Source organism: Mesocricetus auratus, unplaced genomic scaffold (genome assembly GCF_017639785.1).
Source record: "Mesocricetus auratus isolate SY011 unplaced genomic scaffold, BCM_Maur_2.0 Super-Scaffold_100015, whole genome shotgun sequence".
Taxonomy (NCBI): domain Eukaryota; kingdom Metazoa; phylum Chordata; class Mammalia; order Rodentia; family Cricetidae; genus Mesocricetus; species Mesocricetus auratus.
The window spans coordinates 17,523,194-17,549,186 of NW_024429198.1; the positions used below are offsets into that span (position 1 = coordinate 17,523,194).

The following is a 25,993-nucleotide window of genomic DNA, read 5'->3' on the forward strand; positions in this document are numbered from 1 at the left end:
ATAATATGAGAGCTAACATGTTTTTTAATCATACCTATCTATCTTAAATGATTTTCTCATTTCCAGGTCTGGTCTGGCATTCTCTTTATTCTCAAACAGGTGGCAATCTGAGCCCTTACTGTGCTGGAATGTAAACGTAGCTCCATTGCAAAAATCACCATGAGCAGTTCTGTTACCTTCACTCTCAAACTCAGGGTTGGTTCCTGTCTTCATCTTTTCGGAGGCGAGGTTCAATTTCTTCTCTGCTGACTAGATCAGTCTCAATATACTTTTGCTCAGTGAGTAATAGCTTTAAGAGAAAAGCTATTTCTTTTGGTTTGCTTTTAAGTTTGTAATCTCGATGTCTTCTGTGATATTTTGTGTTTTTTCTTTATTAATTAAATCGATGATAAAATGGAAAAATAGAAAGCTGAAGTACTACCCGTTAAGCTCTGGGAACCTAGGCTACGACCTATGCATCTGTGTTTCTGTGCAGCTGTGGCTATGAAAAATGACTGGCAGTTTGCGGTTTACACACTTTGACATTCACATGCACATCGTTTGTGTGTGTGTGTGTTTGTCTACATACAAACATTCATTTATACTGCTTCTCACTTGCCTTCTTGCTCTGCTCCAACCACACTTTCAAATCCTTAGTACCTGACATTCTCTTACACAAGAAGGTACAGCTTGACTGATCTCATCATACATTACTCAGTGGAAACAAGAACTTATAGAAGCAAAATTGATTTGTTAAAACAGTAGTGGGAAATCAGACTTTATAGAAGCACATACACTTATATAGCAATGAAGTAACCAATGAAAATAATTTTCCGTATTCCTAAAACACAATTATATTCAAAAACCAAGCTGTGCAGTGAATACTCAGTGGAACATCTAAATATACCAAAGTTTCTGAGAATTCATGTGATTTTTAAAAAATTCCAGAATGTTATTAGTTTAAGTATATATACCTATCTTGTTAATTCTGAATATATAGCTCAATTTTGTGTATCTATGGAAATCACTGGATTATCTTCTTACCGACATGTATGTCCATGATATATCTCCCTGTCTCTTAATACTAGAGGCTTAAAAATAGTGTCTGTTTACTTTTATGCTAATTGGAATTTATCACTGCAGTCTTGATTATTAACTAGATTGAACTGTGAGCTAACTGGGTTATAGTAAAACACAGTCTGGCGTACATTTCTTGGGGAATTTCCTAAGAGACTTCATTACAAGAGGAAAATCTACCCTGAAGGTGGATGGTACCTGGCTCTTGTCTTGGGACTCAGAGAGACTAAAGGGAACCAAAGATAATCCGTTTGCAGGGATTTTTGTTTGTTTCTAGGTTGCTTGACTTTCTTGCCTTTGTTGTTTGTATATGTGTGCCTGAATGAGAGACACAGAAAAAGACACAGAGACAGAAGGGATGGAGGGAGGTATCATTTCTTGTGTCTGTCTAAGTCTTCTTTTGAGAAATTCTAAGGTGTATTTTACTTTGATATTATATAGTCATTTATTTTTAATCCTGGAAATACTTATTTTCATAATTATCATGCATTGCTTCTTAGGCATATAATTTATAAAAATGTACCCTGGGAGAGGGAACTGGGATTGATATGTAAAACAAGTTTGTTTCTAATTTAAATTTTTAAAAAAGGAGAAGAAACAAACAAACAAAACTATTCCCACAGTCCTCTAATATATATAATTTCCATATGTTTTGGAAGTATTTGTTTATGTTTTCTGTGATTTGAGGGTATTTCTTAAATTGTTATGTTATACTCTAATATAGCATAATATTCTCTATGTATTTTTCTAGCACAATTGAATGTCAGGCCCTTTTTTAAAGTCTTTAATCCCATAAAAATGCTTTAGTTTCATACATTCTCAACTGCTTGTTTTTATTCTTTTGCTTAGTACCTCATTAATTCTTGCAATGTCTATTATGCTGGAGAAAAAGTGTTAGATTCTCAGCAATGAAACAACGAGAACATATCTAGTTTACACATGAAGGATCATATATGTGTTCTTGCTATAAATGCTTCCTAAACCTAAGAAGCTTTTATAGAAATTTGATTATGTATGTGTATTTATTTATTTTTGTCTATTAGGCATGTTTATTTTGTGTTCTTCTGTGCTGATATCTAATGAGCTAAATTTACGTGATATTTTTCTTTTGTTTCTTATTTACTGGTTAAAATGTAAGAAATCACATTAGAGAAATGATACTATATGAATACTATTAGTCAAGGAGCAAAGTCTTAAGTTCTTCCAAGGAATGTGCCTCAAGAAATAATATCTATAACTACAGATGAGGCTTCAACATTGAGAACTTATATTCATTAGAGAATAATCCCAGTTACACGTGCTTCCCTATGAAGGGGATTGGAAAGCACATGTGACAACCTCAGAATGTTATGTGCAGCAATAAAGAACCTGCAATAACTTACCAGCAATATAATAAGGAACAAAATGAAGTGTTATGAAGGCAATCATATCTGTTGATTTAACCCAGAATCATAATAGAAGAAAAGGCAATGTTTCCTGTTAAAGCTGTGCAAAAACACTGCTAGAAACATATTAGAAATTTAGAATGGATATATCCATTCCCCAACCACATACCTAAATTAACTTTTTTTTCTTTATTTGCAACATTTGAAGTCTACAATAACACAATAATTAAGTGATGGTTTATCATTTTTTTCTTTAAAATATACCAATGAAAATTCTGCTGAGGCCTCCTCACTGATACCACATTCAGGGGGGCATCTGGATCAGTCCCATGCTGGCCTCTCAATCATCAGTCTAAGATCTAAGAGCTCTCCCCCTTGTTAGGTCAGCTGTCTCTGTGGGTTTCACCAACATGGTCTTGACCCCTTGGCTTATCAGTTCTCCCTCTCTGTCACTGGGTTTTAGGAGTTCAGTTCAGTGTTTAGCTGTGGGTATCTGCCTCTGCTTCCATCAGTTACTGGATGAGGGTTCTAGGATGGCACATAAGATAGTCAATAATCTCATTATCAAGGAGGGGCAATTAAGGTAGTCTCTCCACTATTGCTTAGTTTGCCAGTTGGTGTCATCCTTGTAGATAGCTTATTTCCCATTTTTAAAGGAATCTCTCCATGAATGTTATCTACTGTGGAAGTAAAATTGATCACGATATAGCAGTGTACATCTGGGAGTACAGAAATTTTGACTCCATATAAAATACAAAATTTACCTGTCAAATTGTATGAAATTATTTTAGAGTTTAGAATTTCATTTCATGGATATGTAGGTCTAGCTATAAAGAATTGATATTTTATTAAATTGCATGAGGAGAATATTTAATATTACTTCTGCCCAACTGGAAGATTAAATCTGAAGATTCCTAAGAGAAACTATTGTTTGTTTCATGAAAGAGAAACAAAGAAATATGTGCTATAAATAGTGATAGCAGAGAGAGGTTCATGAGATAAAACCAGTTAACTGTGGCAAGGAAGTAAAAGACACACAAAAGATATTACTGACTGTGGTTCCTAAAAAATAAAACACTGATATAGAAAAAATATAATTAGCTGTACTTCAACAATGAAATAATAAAAACAGAAAAATTAATTATGAATACAAAAATGAAAAGACCAAGAGTCCTCATTCATTATACATAAAAATGAGTCCAAATAGAACATAGTCTTAATTTAAAACTGAGAGTTTTCTAAAAGACAGAACACTCATCTAGTTGACTTTGGACATGTTGATGAAGTTTTAGACAATATAAAGTACACAGTCTGTGAAAGAAATAGAACTATACAATCATAAATTTCCTTGGTGATAGTGCTTTGTCATGAAGAAAAGTAAGTAAGACTGAAGTTGGTTCCAAGGAGTTGACTGTTGCTGTGACAGGCATGAGAGGGGAGCTGTTGGGATGACTTCAGAATTGTGTACTAGGGAAGTAGAGGGATACTGTAGATGGGATTCATTTTGCCATCCTAGAAGGCTTTTGGGAGACAAAGAGCTTTGTGGAACCTGGAGACTGAGCTCAAGATGTGCCCCAACAGAACGGTATTAATAACTGATTAGGGATAATCTAATGGTACTTTGGCAAGACTGTGACTGCTTTCTGTGCTCCTGTTAAAAATTTGCCCGAAGCTAAATTAGAGTTTTGGACCACTATCATTATTAGTGAAGATCTCAAGACAGCCTAATATTGGCTCTTTCATGTGGTTATTAGAATTCAATCTCATGTGGGTCTACAAGACAAAAGAATAAATGGTGCAAATAGAATTGCAAAATATATAATTTGAGGAGAAAGAGTACTGAAGAATTAATGTTGGAGCTGATAGGTTACTACACCCTGGTAAGCCTCGCTGCCTGATGCAGCAATCCAAATCAATCCAAATCAAACCTGATTTCAAATATTCCATGTTTAATGGATACAATGCTCCAAGGTGGCCTTCCAGTCCCCCAGAGAAGAGAAAGGAAAAGGAGACAGGAAAACCATGAGTCTGGTTTCTGGGGGGAAGTTTAAATACCCTGTGGAAGTGGTCTTGAGCATCTCTGAGGGAGGAGTCATCATTTGGGAAGCTTTCTGAGATGTAGCAGTGTTTGGAGATGGGGGAGGGAGCTTGGGTGGAATTTCCCCCATAGGAGCCAATGTTTGTGCTGAAATAGAAAGAAACGAAATAAAGTATGTGGTGCCCTCATGTTGAGATCCCTACGCAGGTAGTCCTGACACTTGTGAAAGAAAAACAGTTCTAATTATGTTGCTAAAATGAGGTGACAAAGGAAAGCTTATGCAAATGTAATTCAAGGGAATCCAAGTTCCATCCCAAATGGCAGTTTGATTTGTTAACATTAGCTATGTGCTTCTGGTTTAAGAGTCATGAAGAATACAAGAGTAAAGGGGTTATGAGATCTTCCTCCATGACAACAAAAATCTGAATCCAGACATGTGGGTGTAGATTCCTTACATGAAGGCCTGGAAAGGTAATTGCGTGAAGCAGTGAAAGTGAATACATAAATTGTATTAGAGACCCTAGGATGTTACAGGTGCCAAAGGCTTGGGATGCTACTAGAGAAGGTGCATACAGGAAGTGGAGTCAGTCCCTAAGAAGAGAATGTGGTGGCTCTTTGAATGAGAATAACCCCTTCCCCCATCAAGCTTATATATTTAAATATGCATTTCTCAGTTCCTGGGACTATTTGGAAGAATTAGGGAAGTCTGGCCTTGTTGGAGGAGATGTGTCATTGGAGCTTTGATATTTCAAAATCCCAGGCCATTCTCAGTTATCCCTCTCTGCTTTGTGCCTGTGGATGAGAATGGAAGCTCTCTGCTTCTGCCCCAGCACAATGCCTGCCTACATGCTTTAATTTTTCCTGTCCTGATGATAATGGAGTCTAGCCCTTTGAAAGAGTAAACAAAATCCCAATAAAATTTTTCTGCTACAAGTGGTCTTAGTTATGATGTCTTATCACAACAATTGAAAATTGATTATTATTTTTGCTTTAAAACGATCATGTAAAACAAAAAAGAGTAGGCATGAAGAAATATCTGCAAAAACTAAGGAAAACACAGTCAACTGGATTGAGTTATAGAGTAGTGAGATGTTTGAGAAAATGTTATCCCATAATGCTTCTGGGGCAGAGAGTTTCCAGAAAAGATGAGTGTTTGAATTAGAAGATTTTATCAACCAAAATTCTTCTATGAGTACAAGAGACAGTCATCCAATCTACCAGGGGATTATGGAGAGTAGTAAGTGAAGGATGATGGGGTGAGTCCTGACCATAGCTGATGGCTTGAGTGGAACACTGTTGCATTAAATGGATTATTTGTTTGCCAGTGTCTCTCCTGATGGTCACCAACTCAGAAAGGGCCTGTATTAAATGATCATTTTCTTTTGTTTTTCTAGTTGACAGATGGCTATTATAGAATATCTTAGCATCTAGCACCCACATGATGTGAAACAGTTTCCCAATTTATCTATCATCTATGTGTGTATGTCCGCATGCATATATCTATCTATCATCTATATCTATCTGCCTATCTCTCATCTATCAGCCCATCATCTGTCTACCTGTCTATTATCTTTTATTATCTAGTAATTCTACTGCTGTGTTTTCAAGATAATCTTGGCTAATAATTACTGCTGTTCAAATGAATATAAAACATACCAGTGAATAGTAATAAAAAAGTAGAAAACCATATCTAAAATTCTGTCAAAAGTCCTGAATTGGATTCTCACCAAACCATTATACATGTGACAAATTGGCACACAAGAATGTTCAACATCATATGCCAATAAGCAAATGCAAATTAGCACAAAAATTAGATTCTACTGCTTACCCAAATATTAGTTGGAATAAAGAGCCTTTATGTCAACAATACTGACAAAATGTGAGTCTATAATGAACAAGATGCTGATTACTGGTAGGAATTCAAAAATGTCATAATCACATTTGAAGAAAATTTGGTAATTTTAATGGAAACATATGCTTGTGTCTTATACTATAGCAATCCCTTTCCTTGCATACTTAGTTTTAAAAATTGTTAAAATATAAAATCTGAGCACAGGTGTTTATGGAAGTTTTATCTATAATCACCAAAATATAGTAGTAAACAATATATCCCTTGATATGTATGAAATATGTGCTATATCCAGATAGTGCAGTCTTTATATGCTGAGTTTTTGACTTGCAATATGTGGTACATACAGACAATAAAGTATTACGTCTAAAAGCAAAGGAAGTTCCAAGATATGAAAAATAAGTGAAAAAATTAAGTGAATATGAAGAAGATAATCCAAATTAGAAACCACCATAGATTTCAATTATGCAAGCTTTGTAAATAAATATCAAACAGTTCAAAAAGAAAAATGCACAGTGGTTGTAGGTGATGGCAGCAGGGAAGAATAATTAAGTGAGGGAATATATATATGTAGTAAGGAAAATTCTTTGTCAGCTAGAAACATGTGGATATACATCAGTGTATATCTGCCAAAACTCAGAGAAAAGAAAACCAAAAGTGACCCTTGCTGTAACCCTGGAAGTTAAATGGTAATGAGATGTCCATGAAGGTTTGTAACAAATGCAGCAGTCTGAGAGATAGTGACTGTATGCATTGCTGTGAGGGTGTAGAAGTGAGGAATATATGTCACTCAGCTGCATTTTCATTCCTACTTTTACTGTACAGCACATAGAATCTGATCTCAAGGTAAAACTTATACAAAAGGGAAAGGAAAAGCTGTTAGCCACCTCTGGGTCCTCTAGGTCAGCTGCATCGAAGTTTGTTGCTAGTGCTCAGCTTATAATGAGATAACACTAGCAAACTGTTTGACTATCTAATCCTTCATGTGTCTTTAATAGTGACTAACAGCTAGGTCATCAGCATGCTGGGCTGCGTTAATGAAATTTGTAGGTTTAGATGAACGCATGTCTATTGTTCCTGAGATCAGATCTGTGTGTGTGTTAATTTTGGATGTGATCTGTTCTTTCTATAGTCAATTTGGCTACTTTGTTTCTTTCCAGTTGGTTCAGGAAGCAGATATAGTGCACAAATGGAGACATACTGTGACTTCAATGGACTTATGGGCAGGAAGCACTACATATTTCCTTGTTAGGTCTTTCTAAATGACTGACATTAAAAATAGATGCAGAAGAGAACCTTATTATGTACTGTGTAATGATTGTTTTTTACCTTTATGTATTTGTTTTATAAATATCAATTTAATATTTCATGATAAAGATTAATCTGTGAAACATTTTTATTCTCCTATGACATAAGTTCCATTTATTTTATGTTTTTCTTTTTTTAATCAAAGTACCAAATTGGGTTTAATTATATTGAATTATAATCATATTTGACAATACAATATTGCTCTTTTTTCCTTCTTTTTAAATTAGTATTTTCTTAATAAAATTATCTTTATTTTTCAAATACTAGAAACATACAGAATAGCTATCATTTAGAAAGAATTTTTATGCATTCTATGCATGTTCCTTCCTACATGATTCCGTTTCCTACTTTGTAATTTACATATGTGTTAAAACTGTTGCTTGTAAGAGAAATGCTCAGGGATTTAGCTTATGTATAAACTAGATGAGTCATTTAATATTATACTATTAGAATTTATTTTGATAGCAATCAGTTTCTTCTCTGTTTACCTTCCTTAAAGTCTCTCCCAAATGTGCTCAATTGTTTGTTCACAATGTTTGAAATTGTGGTATCTTTTTTTCCTGGTGCCTAGGCTTTCCAATCAAAATCACTGTTAATCCAATCAATTCAGTTGCAAAAGGAGATAGACAAAAAGAAAAGGGAAGTATCATAATGTCTTGTATTATAAACCATGAGTAGATTCAATAATTTCTTCTACTATTATAGATTCTCTTCTTTTTATCCTTAACCTTGGTTATGCAACTTAATTCTTTCATGTCAGGATACTTTATATTAAAAGCTTAGTAAATATAGAATCAAGAAGTTGTATTGGGTAACTTCTAATAAGATACAATGAAAACTAATCGAATGTAAGTTTGATGGACATTCCTGATATTTGTCTGAAGGGTCAGATGGATGGTTAAGGTATGTTAATGAGGCTATTTCTGAAATATCTGGAAAGTCAATGACATGACTTAATGGATAAAGATGGCTGTCACGAAGCTTTCTGATTTAAGTTTGAGAGTTTGAGCCCCACAATCCCACATAGTAGGAAGAGAGGACATATGTTCACAAGTTGTCCTTTGACTTCAACATGCATGTCTTGGCTGAAGGCTTCCTTGGGAAGCCACCTAACTCCAGACACACACAGTGAACAATTTCTTATTTTGACACAGAAAGACCTGTTTTGAGATATGTGCAGGCAAACGAATGTATAAATAATGCAGTTTTTCAATAATAACACGTTTTTCTGAAAACCATATCTCTTACTTAAAATTTCCAAAAGTCATTGCTGAAAACACTGTTCCTGCTTCTCCAAAATGTTCTTGTTAAATGTAAAACTTGTACTGATTGTTTTTTAAATCTTTGTATTCCAGGAGTCATTAGAACAGCTTTACATAACATGGACAGAGAAGCCAGAGAGCACTACTCAGTGGTCATTCAAGCCAAAGACATGGCTGGACAAGTTGGAGGACTTTCAGGATCCACAACTGTCAATATAACCTTGACTGATGTCAATGACAACCCACCGCGATTCCCACAGAGTATGTACCTGTTGCCTATATATATATTGCATTGGTTAACATTCATTTATGCAAAACAAATGGAATAATAGGATATATAATGTACTGTTTTATCTAGTGAGAATATTTTATGACATTTCTGCTGCTGGTCTTTGTGCTTGTGTCTTCATTAGTGATGTGCAGAGATAGCACTTGACATAAGGCTTTCTAATTCTGAGACACAGCTCTGTGTTATAGGTGAAGATTTCTCCTGGCATGAACTAGATTAAAATGGTGAGATCATAAAACAAAGGAATATTACTTGTTACAAAGGATGTATTTATGTGTTACTAAACATTCATGAAATATTTATTGTACATTTTTATGTGGGTGATTCATCCAAAAAATTATTTAATATAAAGGTTATGAAATTACACTATTTTTATTATTTATTTTTAAGTTTACATTTAGATTAGAAACAAGGTTGCTTCACAAGTCAGTTCCAGGCCCCTCTCCGTTTCCCTGCCCTCCTCCTGTGCCCTCCCCCCAACCTCCCCAATATCCCCTCATTTCCCCAGGGAGGGTGAGGCCCCCCATGGGGGTGTCCACAGTCTGTCATTTCATCCAGAGCAGGGCCCAGACCCTCCCCCAAGAATTCAGGGTGAGAGTGCATCTCACATTGTTGGATGGGAGTCCAAAGACCATGTGTATACTCGGGATGAAAACTGATCTACTGCCCAAGGCTCAATAGATTACCTAGGCCTCCTCACTGACACCCCCATTCAGGGGGTCTTGATCAGTCCCATGCTGGATTCCCAGGCTGATGCCTGGGATTCAAGTGTTAACCCTTGTCAGGTCAGCTGTTTCTGGGGGCTAAACCAGCCCAGTCTTAACCCCTTTGGTCATCAGTCCTCCCTCTCTGTTACTGGCTTTCTTGAGTTCAGCTCAGTGCTTAGTCATGGGAGTCTGCCTCTTCTTTCATCAGCCACTGAATGAAGGTTCTGTTTCCCAGACTCTCTGGACATGGGATTGTAGGCTGGCACTCCCCAGGTCTATGTCTAAAATCCATATATGAGAGAGTACATGCCATGTTTCTCTTTTTGTGACTGCATTAACCTCACTCAGGATGGTTTCTTCTAGTGTCATCCATTTGCCTGCAAATCTCATGATTCCATTGTTTTTTTTTTCTGCTGAATAGTACTCCATTGTGTAAATGTGCCACATTTTCTCTATCCACTCTTTGGTTGAGGGGCATCTAGGTTGCTTCCAAGTTCTGGCTATTACGAATAATGCTGCTATGAACATAGTGGAACAGACATCCTTGTTGTATGAATGGGCATCTTTTGGATATATGCCTAAGAGTGGAGATGCTGGGTCTTTTGGTAGGTTTATTCCCATTTTTCTGAGGAATCTCCATACTGATTTGCAAAGTGGCTGAACAAGTTGGCACTCCCACCAGCAGTGGAGGAGTGTTCCCCTTTTACCACATCCTCTCCAGCATAAATTGTCATTGGTGTTTTTGATTTTAGCCATTCTGACAGGAGTGAGATGGTATCTGAGAGTTGTTTTGATTTGCATTTCCCGGATGGCTAAGGATGTTGAGCACTTTCTCAAGTGCTTCTCAGCCATTTTAGACTCCTCTATTGAAAATTCTCTATTTAGTTCTGCAGCCCACTTTTTAATTGGATCCTTCGGTGTTTTGGAGACTTGCTTCTTGAGTTCTCTGTAAATCTTGGAGATCAACCCTCTGTCAAATGTGGGATTAGTGAATATTTTCCCCCATTCTGTGGGCTGCCTTTTTGTCTTGCTGACTGTGTCCTTTGCCTTACAGAAGCTTCTCAGTTTCAGGAGGTCCCATTTATTAATTGTTGATCTCACTGTCTGTGCTACTGGTGTTATGTTCAGGAAGCAGTCTCCTGTACCAATTCATTAAAGCATACCACCCACTTTCTCTTCTAAAAGGTTCAGTTAAAAATAATTTATGTTATAAAATGGCAGTTATTGTAGCCAACCTTTAATCAGATAATCGTCAATTTCCATACCAACACTGCGTGTAAGTTGCCACAGATATCTATTCTGCAAAGTCTGTTGGAAACTGTGATCAAGTATACAATATGTTGAACCAATAAAGGCTAAATGCAAGTCAGTGTCACATGCCCATCTCATACTTATTTCTTCTTATTACACACCAACAATAGATATGCTGGGACATTGCCTATTCCTAATACATGATAAGGCATCAAAAAGTTTATTTCACTTGTATATTTTATGTGCTTAAATGGCTTTATAATACCCCTACTGCAACTGGTCTGAACTCTTTTTTTCAATTAAGGAAATTGTGAATAGGTAACTCTTGATGGACTTTCACGTATGTCCTTCTCGTGCATATTCCCATAGGCATATGCTTCCTCTGCTATGTGGAAATCTCTAATTTAAATTGTTTTCTCACAATAAATGTTCATTCTAGTTGCCATAAATTTTAAATTGTTGCTGAGTGAATAAATTAGTTGAATTTCAATACTCTTTTCAACTGTGAATGTTTAAAATATCACTACTAAAGTCATTTTTATAATATTATATTTGTTTAAATAACATTTTTATTTAGTTTACATACCAATCAGTTTCACTTCCCTCTTCTTCTCCCATCCTTATCTTTCCTATCTACCCCTGTCTCCATCCACTCCTTCTCCATCTCCATTCAGAAAGGGGCAGGCTTCTCATGGGCTTCCCAAAACTTGGCACATCAAGTTTAGTCAGGACTGAGCTCCTTCCATTATAAATAAACAACATACTAAAACAAAAACCTCTCTAAAAATTATTCTAGAGATCAGATTGCAACAGGATCAATAATATTGCTTTTACACTATGAATAATTATGTTCAAAAGAAAGCCATAGAGCACATAAGGTCCACAATATATTAGATGTACACACAATTTAACTTCAATAAACATTTTTTAAAATACAATGTAACCAAGAATCTGTTATATTAGTGTTCCACATAATGCATATTTTTAACAATATTGTGAATAATATAACATAGAGCATGCATTATTCTGATACAACTATCATTATACAATATGAAACAATGGAAATTTAAGACAGTTTTAGATATGTCACAGCAAAATTTAATACTCCTCTGTTACTTTACCAGTTTTCTATCTATTGACTAAATGCCCATATTCTCTCCCTTTAGCATTGTCTTCGGGTAAACAACACATTGAATGTTTTAAGCTAGCAAAGAGGACTTTAGATATTCTGAAAATAAAAAATGTAATGGCTCCTTTTTAAAGTGATAGACATATTTATTCTCTTTCTTGAATATTATGCAAAGTGTGAATATATTGAAATCTCATATTGCACTAATATGCAAAATTATTATGTCACTAAAAGACTGAATAAATTTTTAAACAATGAAAGATCATGATAGAGTAATGAATAAAAATTATTAGTTGGAAACATGAAACACTTTGTCCTTTCTATTACATTAGAGTACCTTTATAGCTATACATTTATTAGCACTTTCAGATTTTCACCTAATGTATTTTAAACATCTCCCCCACATTTGTCCCATTGCTACTCTCTCCCTCATCTTATATCTTTAATAACCTTTTTCTTAAATAAAGATTTTAATATTGAAATTCTAAATAACCCCTAAACTCAAAGTGTACATGATAAGGGCTTAATTTCTACCTATAAAAATCTACATTTATAAGTCAAGATTCTATAAGAGATTTATATAATAATGAAATTTCTTCACATGAGGATATTTAGTTTATATAAATGAATCTAAATATGAGGCAAAGCTTTGTAATTTCATGATTTTAGTAGATAACAATGTTAGTGTTGGAAGCATTAGCTCATTTTTTTTAATGTATCATTGCTCTCTCTGACAAGTACATGTTATATTTGTATTCTGACAGAATGTACAGTGGCTTTCTTCCACTTCAAACATTTTTGGACAGAATATAAACAAGACTAAGACCCTGCCATACTCAGTAATGTGATTATCAGTTTGAGAAGAAGATAGCATGTACCCAGAATTTTTTATTCTGTCTTGTCCAATAGATGGTTTTGATTTAGATTGAAACTAAACATAATGCAGTGTGTTGAATAACTTTGTGCCACTATATCATTATCTTGTCATAGAAAAGTCTGCTGATTTATGTAGATACATTGTTACCTATCTTTCCTTTTCTTAGGCTATGCACTTGTGATTTCCATCTTTCTTCCAAGAACTCAGAGATGTTTCCTACCGCACCATTGCAATTGACTTTAGTATCAATGCCTTCTTCACAACATTCTAAATTATTTTCCTTTTTCCATTAATTTGTGTGGCAAGATAATATACTTTTATATCATGTACTTAATATTCATTCTGTCTTAATAGTAAGTACGGTTTTTCTTTATTTTTGGTTGTGAGCCTAGCCTTTAATGGCTGAGCCATCTCTCCAGCCCCGGTTTTTCTTTATTTAAACACCTGATTGTAATATTCTTTTTTTTCTTTTTCTTTTTCTGAAAATTTTACATAATTTTCTTGTGCAATGTATTTTCTTATGTTTTCTTAATTGTGAAGCACATAGACACTCTTTTTAAACTCTTTAAAGCTATCTATTTATCAGTGAGATAATTCTGTCACAAAGTATTCAAGTTTCTTATTTATATGCTAGTCATTACAATACTATACCTGTCACATGTGCATCAGCAGTCTATTGACTTTGTTTTGTTCCTATTTATGCTGGATATTTTTTGCTACCTGTATTCTCTATATGATTCTATTTCTGTGGTTTTTGAATTCTCCAGTGAACTTATCTGCCACATTAACTAAGCACACATTTCAGCAGTGAAATACTCAGCTGTGTTCATACTTTGTAATACAGAGCTTTGGTTTAAGATAAAGATCTCCACCTTTTTTATTTAAATGTAATGAGCACATTTAATTTATAACCTTTTCCTAATACTTACAATTTAAAAGTCATTTTGCTGAAATTTTCTACTCTTTTTAGTTCTTGAAAAAATAAAAGCAATTAGAGTTATCACTGTCATGGGAGGGGATGTATATATATTGAAGTGGTCAAGGGCTAGTGAACTAAATACCTTTTCATTACCCATCAGGATTCTATTTCTGAAGTAAGCTTTAAAATGTAATACCAGTTCACTGTGGAGCCAAAGAAATCATGAAAAAAGATCACATATGGTGCATGAAATTATGACTCATTCAGAAACAAAAATGGGGAATAATGAGGTTGGTTTGACTACAGTGCTGAAATTCTGGAAGTGTTTGAAGACATTACAAGAAAAAATGTACTAATGTGGTATAATATAGTGATTTTCAAAATGTGAATGGTTTTTTTAACATACTATATATAGTATGATTCTTAAAGTCTCATCTAAATGGTTTTACATCATGTCTTAGAAGGTCTAAGCTTCACCCACAACAAAAAGTAACATTTTGCTAAAAATAGTTGTGATACTTAATGCTACTCCATTTTAGGGACCCAATGTTTTTCATTTGAATCCCTTTCCTTTGTGGTATTTCTTCATTTTTTTCCATTTTGAAGAATGTTTAATATCCCTAATATATATTTTATTTATTTTAATCTTCTTTTACAAGTGTGACTCATTATATTCTCTCAAATTTCTTCCTGTAAGTAAATAATGCCTTTTTTTGAAAATTAAAGGGTATAGCAGACCTATTGCAAACAATTCCATAAGTATGACTTTCCTGAAATAGGTTTCAATGTCCTGTTTCACTAATCCTCGCAATATTCCAAACTGTTTCACCAATCCCAATGTCTGTTGCAGTGGTCTATGACCAGAGGTCCTGATTTTAATAATTGTTTGGATCACCACTATCCCTACCCACACAAGAGAACACACTTACCCAGGTAACACTGTGTATGTTGTGAGTCCCCACAAACTGGTCACTCTATCACACGTATCCCTCTCCTTGGGCTCTTGTCTTTCCTGACAGACAACATTAAAGTTAAACCAATTAATAATACTGCAATTTCTTGTAAATTCTCCAGTGAAAGAAAAAGTCTGATATCTTTTTGGTTGAGTTAAAAATGAGCTATTGCATTGAAGTAGGATGCCATAATAAAACCTGAGATTAGTTGGAAGTCAGTGTCTTTTGTGTTGAACAGTTAGCCTGGAACTTCAAAGGATCACAAAGGAAGTTAAAATCCTATTCCAATCAAATTGTGATTTCTCAGAATAGGCAGGCATGTTGCTGATTTTCAGAAACCCTTAATGATCTGGAAAAGAGACGCAGTCACATGCTATATTCCATTAAACTGAAGCCTAGACCAAAGCAGGACATAAGGACAGCAGCAGAGCTAGCTGCGGTCATTTGGTGAAGTTTAAGTGTAGACACTTAATATAGAAACTGAAAGTCAAGGTCAGGAATCAGGTGTTGAGGAAATTATAGCAGATTATCCAAAGATTTTACATGAAGACTAAAGGAATACTAAGTGGCTAAGAGCTGCGTGGCTTTGTTCTACTTATCCATGAGCATGGGGTGGAGGTGGTTTTGTATTCCAGTCTTCTCCATTTTATTTAATGTCTTCGTAGATGCTGTGCATTTATGGGCAAGTTTTATTGCAAGGTGTGTTTTAAGGATTCTATGAATTAGATGTTTTCCTTTAACTTTTCTTGAAATGTTCATTGTTAGCATACAGTAATGCTGTTTATAATCTGACATATTGCTGGAAGTGGTCAACATCAGAGTTTAGATGCCAAAGAGGATGAGAGAAGTTTATGGGGAGGGAAGCAGTAGAAGTAATTGATGGTGAATCAGATTGGTTGCCAGCACTGTTTAATCTTTGATTAAATAGGAGAGGGTGTGGCTTGTGAGAGAGGGTGTGGCTTGAGATCAGGAGTTGAGGAATCTCTATTTTTGACCTTGAAATAGGCACCAGTCCTATGTTGGTGGAAAGACCACAAGTTGCTCTTTCTAGAGATAAGAATGATTGCTTTATCAGTCAGGGACTTTCCTCAAGAACCCAAGAGAATGGAGACCCTTATCTAAATGCCTGGTCTTGGGAATAGGACTTCTGGGAGCAGACACTTAATTACAATGTTGTTTCTTTAATTTTATTATATGGATCTGTCCCCTCTTAACTCACCCAAAAGGGAAGGTCTTAATATCTAATTATTTCCCATGATACCGTATCATTCTGATTTCTTTGGATTTGTTGACTGAACTTAACTCTTGTCTTTAATGGGCTCAGGCTCTACATCTGCATTGTAGGCATTACATCCTTGCTATCAGATGTGTCTAGTAAATCTCTAACATTCCTGTTCCGGGTGTAATTAGGAGAGCACAATGGAATTACTGGCTTCTTGTTGGCAAGCATTTTTTTCCTGTGGAATTATTTTGTTTAGGGAGCTACCATTGTGCTCCTTTGCATTCCTTAGCAAAGTCCACACATAATTTCCCAAAGAGAAAGGAGAAAGTTATTAATAGTGAGAATCATTAAGAATAAAAGGAAAAACGTGATGGAGAAGTATGGTCTGCAATGCTGAAATACTGTAACTTGGTCAAGAGCAGTGGTCGCCAAGAAGAATTTTCTGATGTCATATGTAGATCTTTTTTATGTAGGAATATAACTCCAATCAATAATGGTACTTCAATTTCCTCTTTTATGTATTTAATATTTCTTTTGTCTGAATGTCTTGTGTATTTTCAAGTGCTGCATTCAATAAGACAACAAACAAGATATCTTAGTCTCCTGCTCTAGTATTAATGGTATGGTTTGAGTCTTGCCCTTTTAGTGCAATATTGGGTATTGTATACATTACAATGAGATAGCTCATTTTTTTTGTTTCTTTTTCAAGCTTCATTATTAGATGTTTCATTTGTCTCAAAACTTTTTGTAGTAATTTGAGAGGGGCAGCATGTGAGAGGAAGATGCCATGCAACAGGTTTCAAGCAGAGGTTTTTTTTTTAATATTATGGAAAGAGATCATAAAGGGAGGAGCTTGGTCAGTTTATGGGGTCTACAGGCAGTGTATGAAGGGACTTTTTGGAGACCATCACCCATGGAGGGATACTCTTTCACCTCAGATAAAGAGAGGGAGGGCCTGGGTCCTGCCCCAAAATATGTGACAGACTTTGATGATCCCCCCCTGGAGGCCTCACATTCTCTGAGGAGTGGATGGGGAAGTGGGATGTGGGATGGGGAGTGGGATGGAGAGATGGTGGGGGGATTGTTATGTAAAATAAAATTGTTTTTAATTTAAATTTTAAAAGTCAAGAAGAGGAGAGACTGGCCTCCAGGGATAGGAGCAGCAGGAGAGAGGGTAGAGGAGCAAAGAGACAGACAGACAGACAGACAGAGAGAGATAGAGAGAGAGAGACAGAGAGAGACAGAGGCAGAGAGAGAGAGACAGAGACAGAGACAGAGACAGAGCAGGGCCTTTTTAAAGGGAACATAGTGAATGTGCTCCTTTAGTGGCTGTAGCTGAGGGCATATCCTGTCAGAACCCCATAGACAGGCCAGTACAGATGCCTGAATACTAGGAGTTTTTGCATCTGCTATTTTACCATATGCACTAATGTTCTTGAGTCCACTTTGGTGATGTATTAAAGCTATCAGTTGTCATATATTGATATACTCTTGCATCTCTGTAATGAAACCAATTTGATCCTGTGAATATATTTTGGTGTGCTCATAAGAATTTGGTTGCAAGCATTTTACTGAAAGTTTTGAGTCTATGATCATCAGCTAAAATGATCTATACTTTTGTTGTTGTCATTGTACTCATGTCTTTATTTGGTTTTGTACCAAAATAATGCTGACTTTTTAAATGGAGCTTAGTAGTCTTTCTTCCTTTCCAATAAAATACAATAAGGTGTAAAACAGTAATTTCAGTTTTTCTATAAGTTCTTCTGGAAATCACCAATGAACCCACTAGAAAATATGGGTTTGAGTATTTTTAGCTGACAAACTTTCTAGTTAGTTCTTCAACCTCATCACTTGTTACAGGTGTATTAGTGGTAGAGGTGGTGACATTGATAGTGGTGATGCTTTTGGTAGGTCACATGTGTCTAGAAATATATCTAGTACTTCTTTTTATAAATTTTTAATTTTTTAGAGCACAGTCTGAAATACTAATGTTTCTCTGAATCCCACTGGCAGCTATTTCAAGCTCCTTCATTGTCATCTCCAATTTTTGTATTTAGATTTTCTTTCTCTCATCTTGTTAGTGTGATTAAATGTATTATGAAAGCATCTAATTTTTTTCTCTTAAAGTCAAAATTTTTCTTTGAAAGATAATTTAGAGTACTGTTTTCATTATTTCACTACCTTTTATCCTGAGAGCTTTGTTTTATTTTATGATTTACATTATGAGCAGTTGGCATTAGTAATATATATTTTATTCATAGCATATTATTTAGCATAATTAAAATTATAAGTATATTAATGACTGAAAACTAAAAAAGAGATATTCAAAGTGTCTATTTTAACTATAATTATTTATTTACTTGTATTGATTTAATTCTTTGTAATTTTTATACATTTGTTTCATGCTTTCTGGTTATTGTTTTCACCTTCTGTCTCATATCTTGTTTTCAGTCCTAACAACCCTTCATTATTTTTTATGTATACCCCATTTAGTTTTACTGGTGTCAAGGGTCTGACTGACCATTGTATTATAATTATCTATTGGAGCCAGATAGGGTTACCATTGGGTGAACAAATATGAATGCAATTTTCCCTCCCTTGAATCTACCATCGAGAAATAGTTTCTCAGTTATAGCTAGACCTCTCTAACAATCTCATGTCTCCATTTCTGATTTTTGATAACCAGTCTTATCCAAACCCTTACTGGCATTTGAAGATGATAGAAGTCTATGTCTGATTGAAATAGCTGTGTGCTGCCTTAAGATGGTTATTTCACAGCCTTTCCCCTATCTTCTGACTCCTAATTTGTCTGAGTTCCCTCTGCCATAATCTCACTGTGTTTAGGAGGGCATGGTATAATTGTCTTTTTAGGAATGAACACTTAGCTTACTCTTTGTCAACACTGAGTGAGTACAACCATAAGCCTTTCCGGGCACTATATTTCACTGCAAAGTGAGGTTTCTCTTGTTAATGTTGAGAGTAGTATTTGCCTGTGGCTGTATTTATACATTTAAAATGTGATTAGACAATGTGTCAGTTTGGAGAAATAGCAGAATTAAGCTCCTCCCTCCAGGTGTCCTCCATGTCGTAGGTAGGCTTTTTAAAGAGTTTACAGTACCAGGTGTGTATGTTGTCCTATGGAGACTCAGATTTAGGGAAGAATCAGCTCCTTCCATAACAGGCAAACTCCTGTTTTACAAGGGGGCATGTCTTGTACAGCTGGTTAATATTCTACTTAGCGGGATTTGCCAATGAGTAGTATGGTTGATGCCTTTTCTTCTTCAGCACACTGCATGATGTCTTCAAATTCTATGAAACCTGGACTGTGAGGAAGAAATGTGTTGCTGAATTCCACTTTCATTTTTCTCTGTGACACTACCAGCATGTGTCTTTAACAGCATTTGTCTATGTTGTGGTGGGCAACCAATAGAAGTGGTAAGAACCTCAGCTGTTTTGTCAGCGTCTATGTCCTCCCTGATCCACAAGTCATGACAAGGTATCCCCTCCCTCCCCCTTGGAAAAGTAAAGCCAATTTTATTTTATTACCCATGAATCCTAGATGAAGCTCTTGTTAGCCATTCAGAGTATCTCCCTTTCAACCTTTATATTTAATAAAGGATATATTGTTTGGTTATCATTATTCATTTTATTACTTAAATTTAATTTAAATCGCTATAGGAACACCGCCTCAATATTTTATACAAGTAAAACATCGGTTTGCTTTTGTTTCCACATCTGGAACAATGATACTTACAGTGTATGCTTGGAACATTGGATAAACACAAACAAAATTGAAGCAACTGCACAGCTACTTCATCACTATGTGTGTAGACTTTCATTCTTCAACTGGTCCACTGGCTTTTGTTTTAGTAATGAAAAGAGAATTTTCCTTTCACCATTACAGAGTGCCATCAAATCTTTTAAAGATATAATTGGAAATATTTGATATATTTCTAAATATGTTCATATTTTTCTTTGGTATTGTTTACATATTTTAGTATGTAAATTATTCATAAAACTGTAGCCTATATCTTCTGGTATGATTTTTCTCCTTTACCTGTTAAACTTCAATTGTACTTTCTCTCTCTCTCTCATATGCATATATATATATATTCTTTCATATATATACAAATATTTATATTGATACATAGTTGATCTTCACACTAACGGGAAGAGAACAATAAATTGGGGTTAAACTTATGATTGAAAAATTCATGTGTATGGATGAATTTCCTGTTATTTTTATGCTTAATTTTATGGAAGTAAGAAAATATTAAATATTCTAGTATTCAAGTTATTTTATATATGCTGACATATTTGTAACTACCTAATAGAAAACTTTAAAAATTTAAGAGAAATCCATTGAGTTTATTCTATATAGTGTTCATTTGATAATGTAGATGAGATACTTGTCATTATTTTCTTTAGAGATACTTACCCTATAAAAATTATTGTAAGTAACTTTAATATGAAATCTTTTCCAGAACACTATCAACTGTATGTTCCTGAGTCTGCTCAAGTTGGTTCAGCTGTTGGGAAAATTAAGGCAAATGATGCAGACACAGGCTCAAATGCAGATATGACTTATTCCATCACTAATGGAGACGGGATTGGAATATTCTCTATCTCAACTGACAAAGACACCAGGGAAGGGATACTGTCCTTAAAGAAGGTAAGCAAACAAAAAATAATGTTGTTTAACATCACCCATCAATATTTCAATCTACCAAACTTTGGCAGGAATATGAATAGTAATTTCTGGTGATTAAAAGCAAAGTTGCATAGTTTTCACACACTTTCTGGTATTAAATCAACTATTCTCCTCATACTTAGCATGTACATTCTCTAGGGAGATTATCCATTATTATTGGAAACTTTCAATTCTCCATCATACCCAAATCTTTATTTCATTATACTATTTCCTCCTAGTATCATTTCTTTTTTTCCCAACATTGCTATAAGTTTACCAAGTACTTTTTGTGTTGTTACTCTAAGATGGAGTTACATTAAAATTTTCTTTGTATTTGAATTTTTGGATCCTCTGTCAGGAATATCTGTTGCTACGGTAGGAACATTTGACACAAAATATACTATGAATATACGTCTTAGTTTTTATCTCTCACTAGACTTCTCTGACATGTCCTTCTCATGTCAACTTAAAAATTAAGGGTGATTTATTGCACCAAATGACAACAACTAAAATGTCATCAAACTATTGTATTCTGTTTCTATAAAGGGAGTAAAGAGCATTTAATGCTTGTGGTGATACTGATCAAAAAAGACATGTGAATATGCATAATCTTAGAAGTATTGCTCTAGAAACTTTATGTGAAACACTAGAAAATGGACTCCATAAATATTATGAAGGTTCATAGTTAACTATCAATATTTGAAGTTATTTTCTCAGCTAACAAAAACATCTAAAGTATGTGATAGGAATAATTGAGGTAGCAAAAGGTCAAGTTGGGAAAGGTGCTGCTGCCAAGCCTGGCAATGAGTTTGATAACTGAATTCAAATAGTAGGGTATGAGATGTCACCCCTCCCAAAGTTTCCTCTAATGTTCCAACACACACACACACACACACACACACACACACACACACACACACACACTTTGTTTTTTAAAGAGTTTATCAATCTCTCTACCAGTGCAAGAAATGAATACCGCTACAGAAAACAACAGCCAAACAAAGTGCAGAGTCATAGAGGCCAACCCAATGGATCCATGTACAATCTGAAAAACACCCTTGTAACTGAGGCTCAGGGAACAATTCATAAGAGGGGGCAGAATGATTGAAAGAGACATAAAATGAGGGTTTTCTGTGAGATTGTGTCTCCTAGCCATGTCAGAAGCTCACACATACAGTTCCACCCATATGGCTGCTTAAACATAAGCTGATCATGGCCAACATCAGTAGCCATGCTGAAGCAGATGGGAGAAAGTTCAGGAATCCTGCACCCTCTGTAAAAGAAAAAACTACTGACAACTAAGGAATTAAGAAAAGGGGGACTACCCCTCACTAGCAAGAATACATCAATTAGTCATTCATTAGCAAAAATGGTCAGTACTAAGAAAACACAGAGCGGAAATGTTATACTGATTTGAGTACATTCTCCTTAGGAATACATACCCACACGAACACACGAACATACGCACACACAGAGGAGAAGTTGATGAAGAACGAAATAAATCATGAATTTGAAAGAGAGTGAAGAGGGAGGAAAACATAGGAAGATTTGAAAGAAGAAAGGGAAAGGAGAAATTTTGGAATTACATTATAATTTCATAAAGAATGAACTGAAATTTTTCAAAGGAATTTATTGAATGATACCAACCTTATTGTATAACAATGATAATGTATTTTCTGGTGCAACTGCCACTCCACAGAAAGTAATTGACACAGTACAAGACAATCACATAGAAAAGAAATAAAAAATAATGGACATATGAGTAATTAATTGTTTCCCATAAGTAACTTAAATGCTCCATCACTATAAAATATTTATATTTCCTAATAAATATAAAGCAAGATTTTTGTATCAGAAACCTATCGACATCATTTAAATTAGTGTAATATATGTGGTGGCAGTAACTAAACTAGCAATCACAACAAATCTGTTATCCTAATATGCAAATTTCTGCTGCACAAACATGAGTATTTTGGAAAACATAGATATTTTAGACTTTTAAAATCCACTTTACATTCATTTGGTGAAAAGTAAAATAAACAGTATGAAATAGTATTCAGAATGAGAAAGCAGACAGAAGAAATACAATCAATAAGTCATATACTGAAACTGTTGGGCATATGATATGGCAAAGGGAAAAACTGTAGAATCCAAGGAACTTGAATTCAGGAAGAGCAAAATGGATGAGCAAATGATGAAGGATTGCTAAACATGGCTGATACAGAGAAAGTTGAAGTCCAGTCAGGAAGAGATCACAGCATAGAATGGAAAACGCAGTAGGAAGCTCAGGCTTATTTTTTTTTAAATTTTACTTATATTAGAAACAAGCTTGTTTTACATGTCAAGTTCAGTTCCCTCTCCCTATCCTCCATCCCTGGCCCCCATTAGCCCCCTAGTCCATCCCTTTCTGCTCCCCAGGGAGAGTGAGGCCTTTCATGGTGGATCTTCAAAGTCTGTCATATCATTTGGAGCAGGGCCGAGACCCTCCCCAGTGTGTCTAGGCTGAGAGAGTATCCCTCTATGTGGAATGGGCTCCAAAAGTATTTACTAGGGATGAATACTGATCAACTACCAGATGCCCCATAGATTGCCCTGGTCTCCTCACTGATACCCACATTCTCAGTGTCTGGATCAGTCCTATGATGCTTTCCCAGCTATCAGTCTAGGGTCTATGAACTCCCCCTTGTTCAAATCAGCTGTTTCTGTGATTTTCTCAAGCCTGGTCTTGAACGCATTGCTCATCACTCCTTCGTTTCTGCAACTGGATTCCAGGAATTCAGCTCAGGGTTTGTATGTGGGTATCTGCTTCTGCTTCCATCAGCTAGTGGATGAAGGCTCTCACTCAGAATGGTTTCTTCTAGTTGCATCCATTTGCCTGTGGATTTTAATATTCCATTGATTTTTTTCACCTAGTACTCCATTGTGTAAATATACCACATTTTTTCAATCCGCTCTTCAGCTGAGGGGCATCTAGATTGCTTCCAGGTTTTGGCTATTACAAATAATGCTGCTATGAACATAGTTGAACAGATGTCCTTGTTGTATGAATGTCTATCATTTGGGTATATGCTTAAGAGTAGAATTGCTGGATCTTGTGGTAGATTGATTCCCATTTTCCTGAGATACCACTATACTGATTTCCAAAGTGGCTGCACTGCATAAGTTTGCACTCCCACCAGCAATGGAGGAGTGTTCCCTTTCTCCACATCCTCTCCAGCACTGACTGTCAATGGTGTTTTTTATTTTTAGCCATTCTAGCTGGTGTAAGATGGTATCTCTGAGTTATTTTCAGTTGCATTTCTCTGATGGCTAAGGATGCTGAGCACTTTTTAAGTGTCTCTCAGTCATTTACGATTCCTCTATTGAGAATTCTCTATTTAGTTCTGTACACCACTTTTTAATTGGATCCTTTGGTGTTTTGGTGACTAGCTTCTTGAGTTCTTTGTGTATTTTTGAAATCAGTCCTCTGTCAGAGTGGGGATGGTGAAGATCTTTTCCCATTCTGTGGGCTGCTGTTTTGTTAACTGTGTCCTTTGCCTTCTCAGTTTCAGGAGGTCCCATTTATTAATTGTCCATCTCAGTGTCTGTACTAGTAGTGATTTGGAGCTTTAAGTTCTCAGGTAGCTTTCTGTGGAACTGGAAAATTCAAATTCCTAGTTCTCAGTTCATATGTATTTTCAAGAAAAATAACAATGGGCCTGGGTATTTGTAATTTCAGCAACTACTCAGGTAATTCACTGGTTGAAATATGTCCATACACGGGTTGAGAATTTTGTATGTTAAATTAAAGATGTTGAAGTGAATTTGTCCATCTGTCTGGTTATCTGACAATTTGTGCCATGTATACTTTTTTATTTACAATGTATAACATCTTTTCAATTCTTCTTCTAATGGCTGGCTATCTATGAATATTGTGTTATTGTCATGATAGAACAGAAATAGTGAAGATTGTGAAAAAAATAGGGAAGCAAATCACCTTGTTTGGTAACCTATATGAAAATGTAGGAAGTGTTATGTAGCAAGATAGTATTAACATGATGAAATGTGGTAATTTTAAGGAAGTAGACAGAAATGTGTTCCCATACGAAGGAATGAAGGTCAGTATAGAATACGTGCAAGAGTTAAGTCAAGAGAATCATTGACTTTCAGACAAGCATTGGAGGGAGAGACTGTCTTGAAAGGAGTCAATCAATGTTAGAAGAAAATGTTAGTTTATGATCGAATGTATCTTCCACTGAGAAAAACAAAGGATAGAACTGAGTTAGTAGTAGTTACAGACATATTTCCAGCAATCTAGTTACAGGATGCTTGTGTTGAGGTCATCCCAGTACCAAGCCTTATTAACTTTATAAAATTTGAGATAATGTTACTTTTAGTAATTACTTTTTCTGTACCAATAAAGTACAAGAACGTTTCATGACAATAAGGACAATGAAGAGCTCTTATGACCTACATGGCCATAGTTAATTTCCCAAAATAAGAAAATTATTATATTTTTACATATTGATTGACTTCACTATATTCTCTATATATACAATGGATATTTTGAAAAAAATTCAATTGGCCAAATGTTAGTGAGGGTATGCTAAAAATAGTCTTAATAATTAGTACTAATTATATTCAACCTTGGCTTGCTTTCCCAGTTATATTTCCTCAGATTTGAATTAATGTTAGCACTTAGAATATTGCTTCAGATTAATATTATCAATTTCACAGTGATTTACAAGGAATTGTAATGTGAAAACGAACTCTGTTCTCCAGTGTATTTTAACCTTCAGAAGATACTGGTTAAGATGGCAAGATGCGGATAAAGCAGTCCTTGAAAACCTGTTCCCCCTTAATCTCTAAGGCAGCTCACCTTAGTCAACAAGGCAGAAAAGCTAATCTCCTCACAGATCAAAGCCAGTCTTGCTCTATAAAGCCACAGCAGGCACACTGGCTCGTCCCAGTTCATATCTTTGCTTCATCAGAAAATTGCCAAGTTGAATTCACTGATGCATTGCATGGTACATTGTAAATACTTTTTGATAAGTTTCATTCATAGTTTAATGGAGCCTG

The 25,993-nt window shown here is 35.2% G+C and overlaps 1 protein-coding gene across 3 annotated transcripts in view; it reads left to right on the forward strand.

The window, feature by feature from the left end:
* The window catches only part of Cdh18 (cadherin 18), a 796,302-nt gene that overhangs the window by 704,045 nt on the left and 66,264 nt on the right, over positions 1 to 25,993 (forward strand). For all 3 annotated transcript variants that reach the window (XM_040757658.1, XM_040757657.1, XM_040757659.1), the window contains exons 5-6: positions 8,992 to 9,159; positions 20,730 to 20,917. In XM_040757658.1, coding sequence (XP_040613592.1) covers positions 8,992 to 9,159; positions 20,730 to 20,917 — 356 coding nt within the window. The remainder of the gene's footprint in view (positions 1 to 8,991; positions 9,160 to 20,729; positions 20,918 to 25,993) is intronic.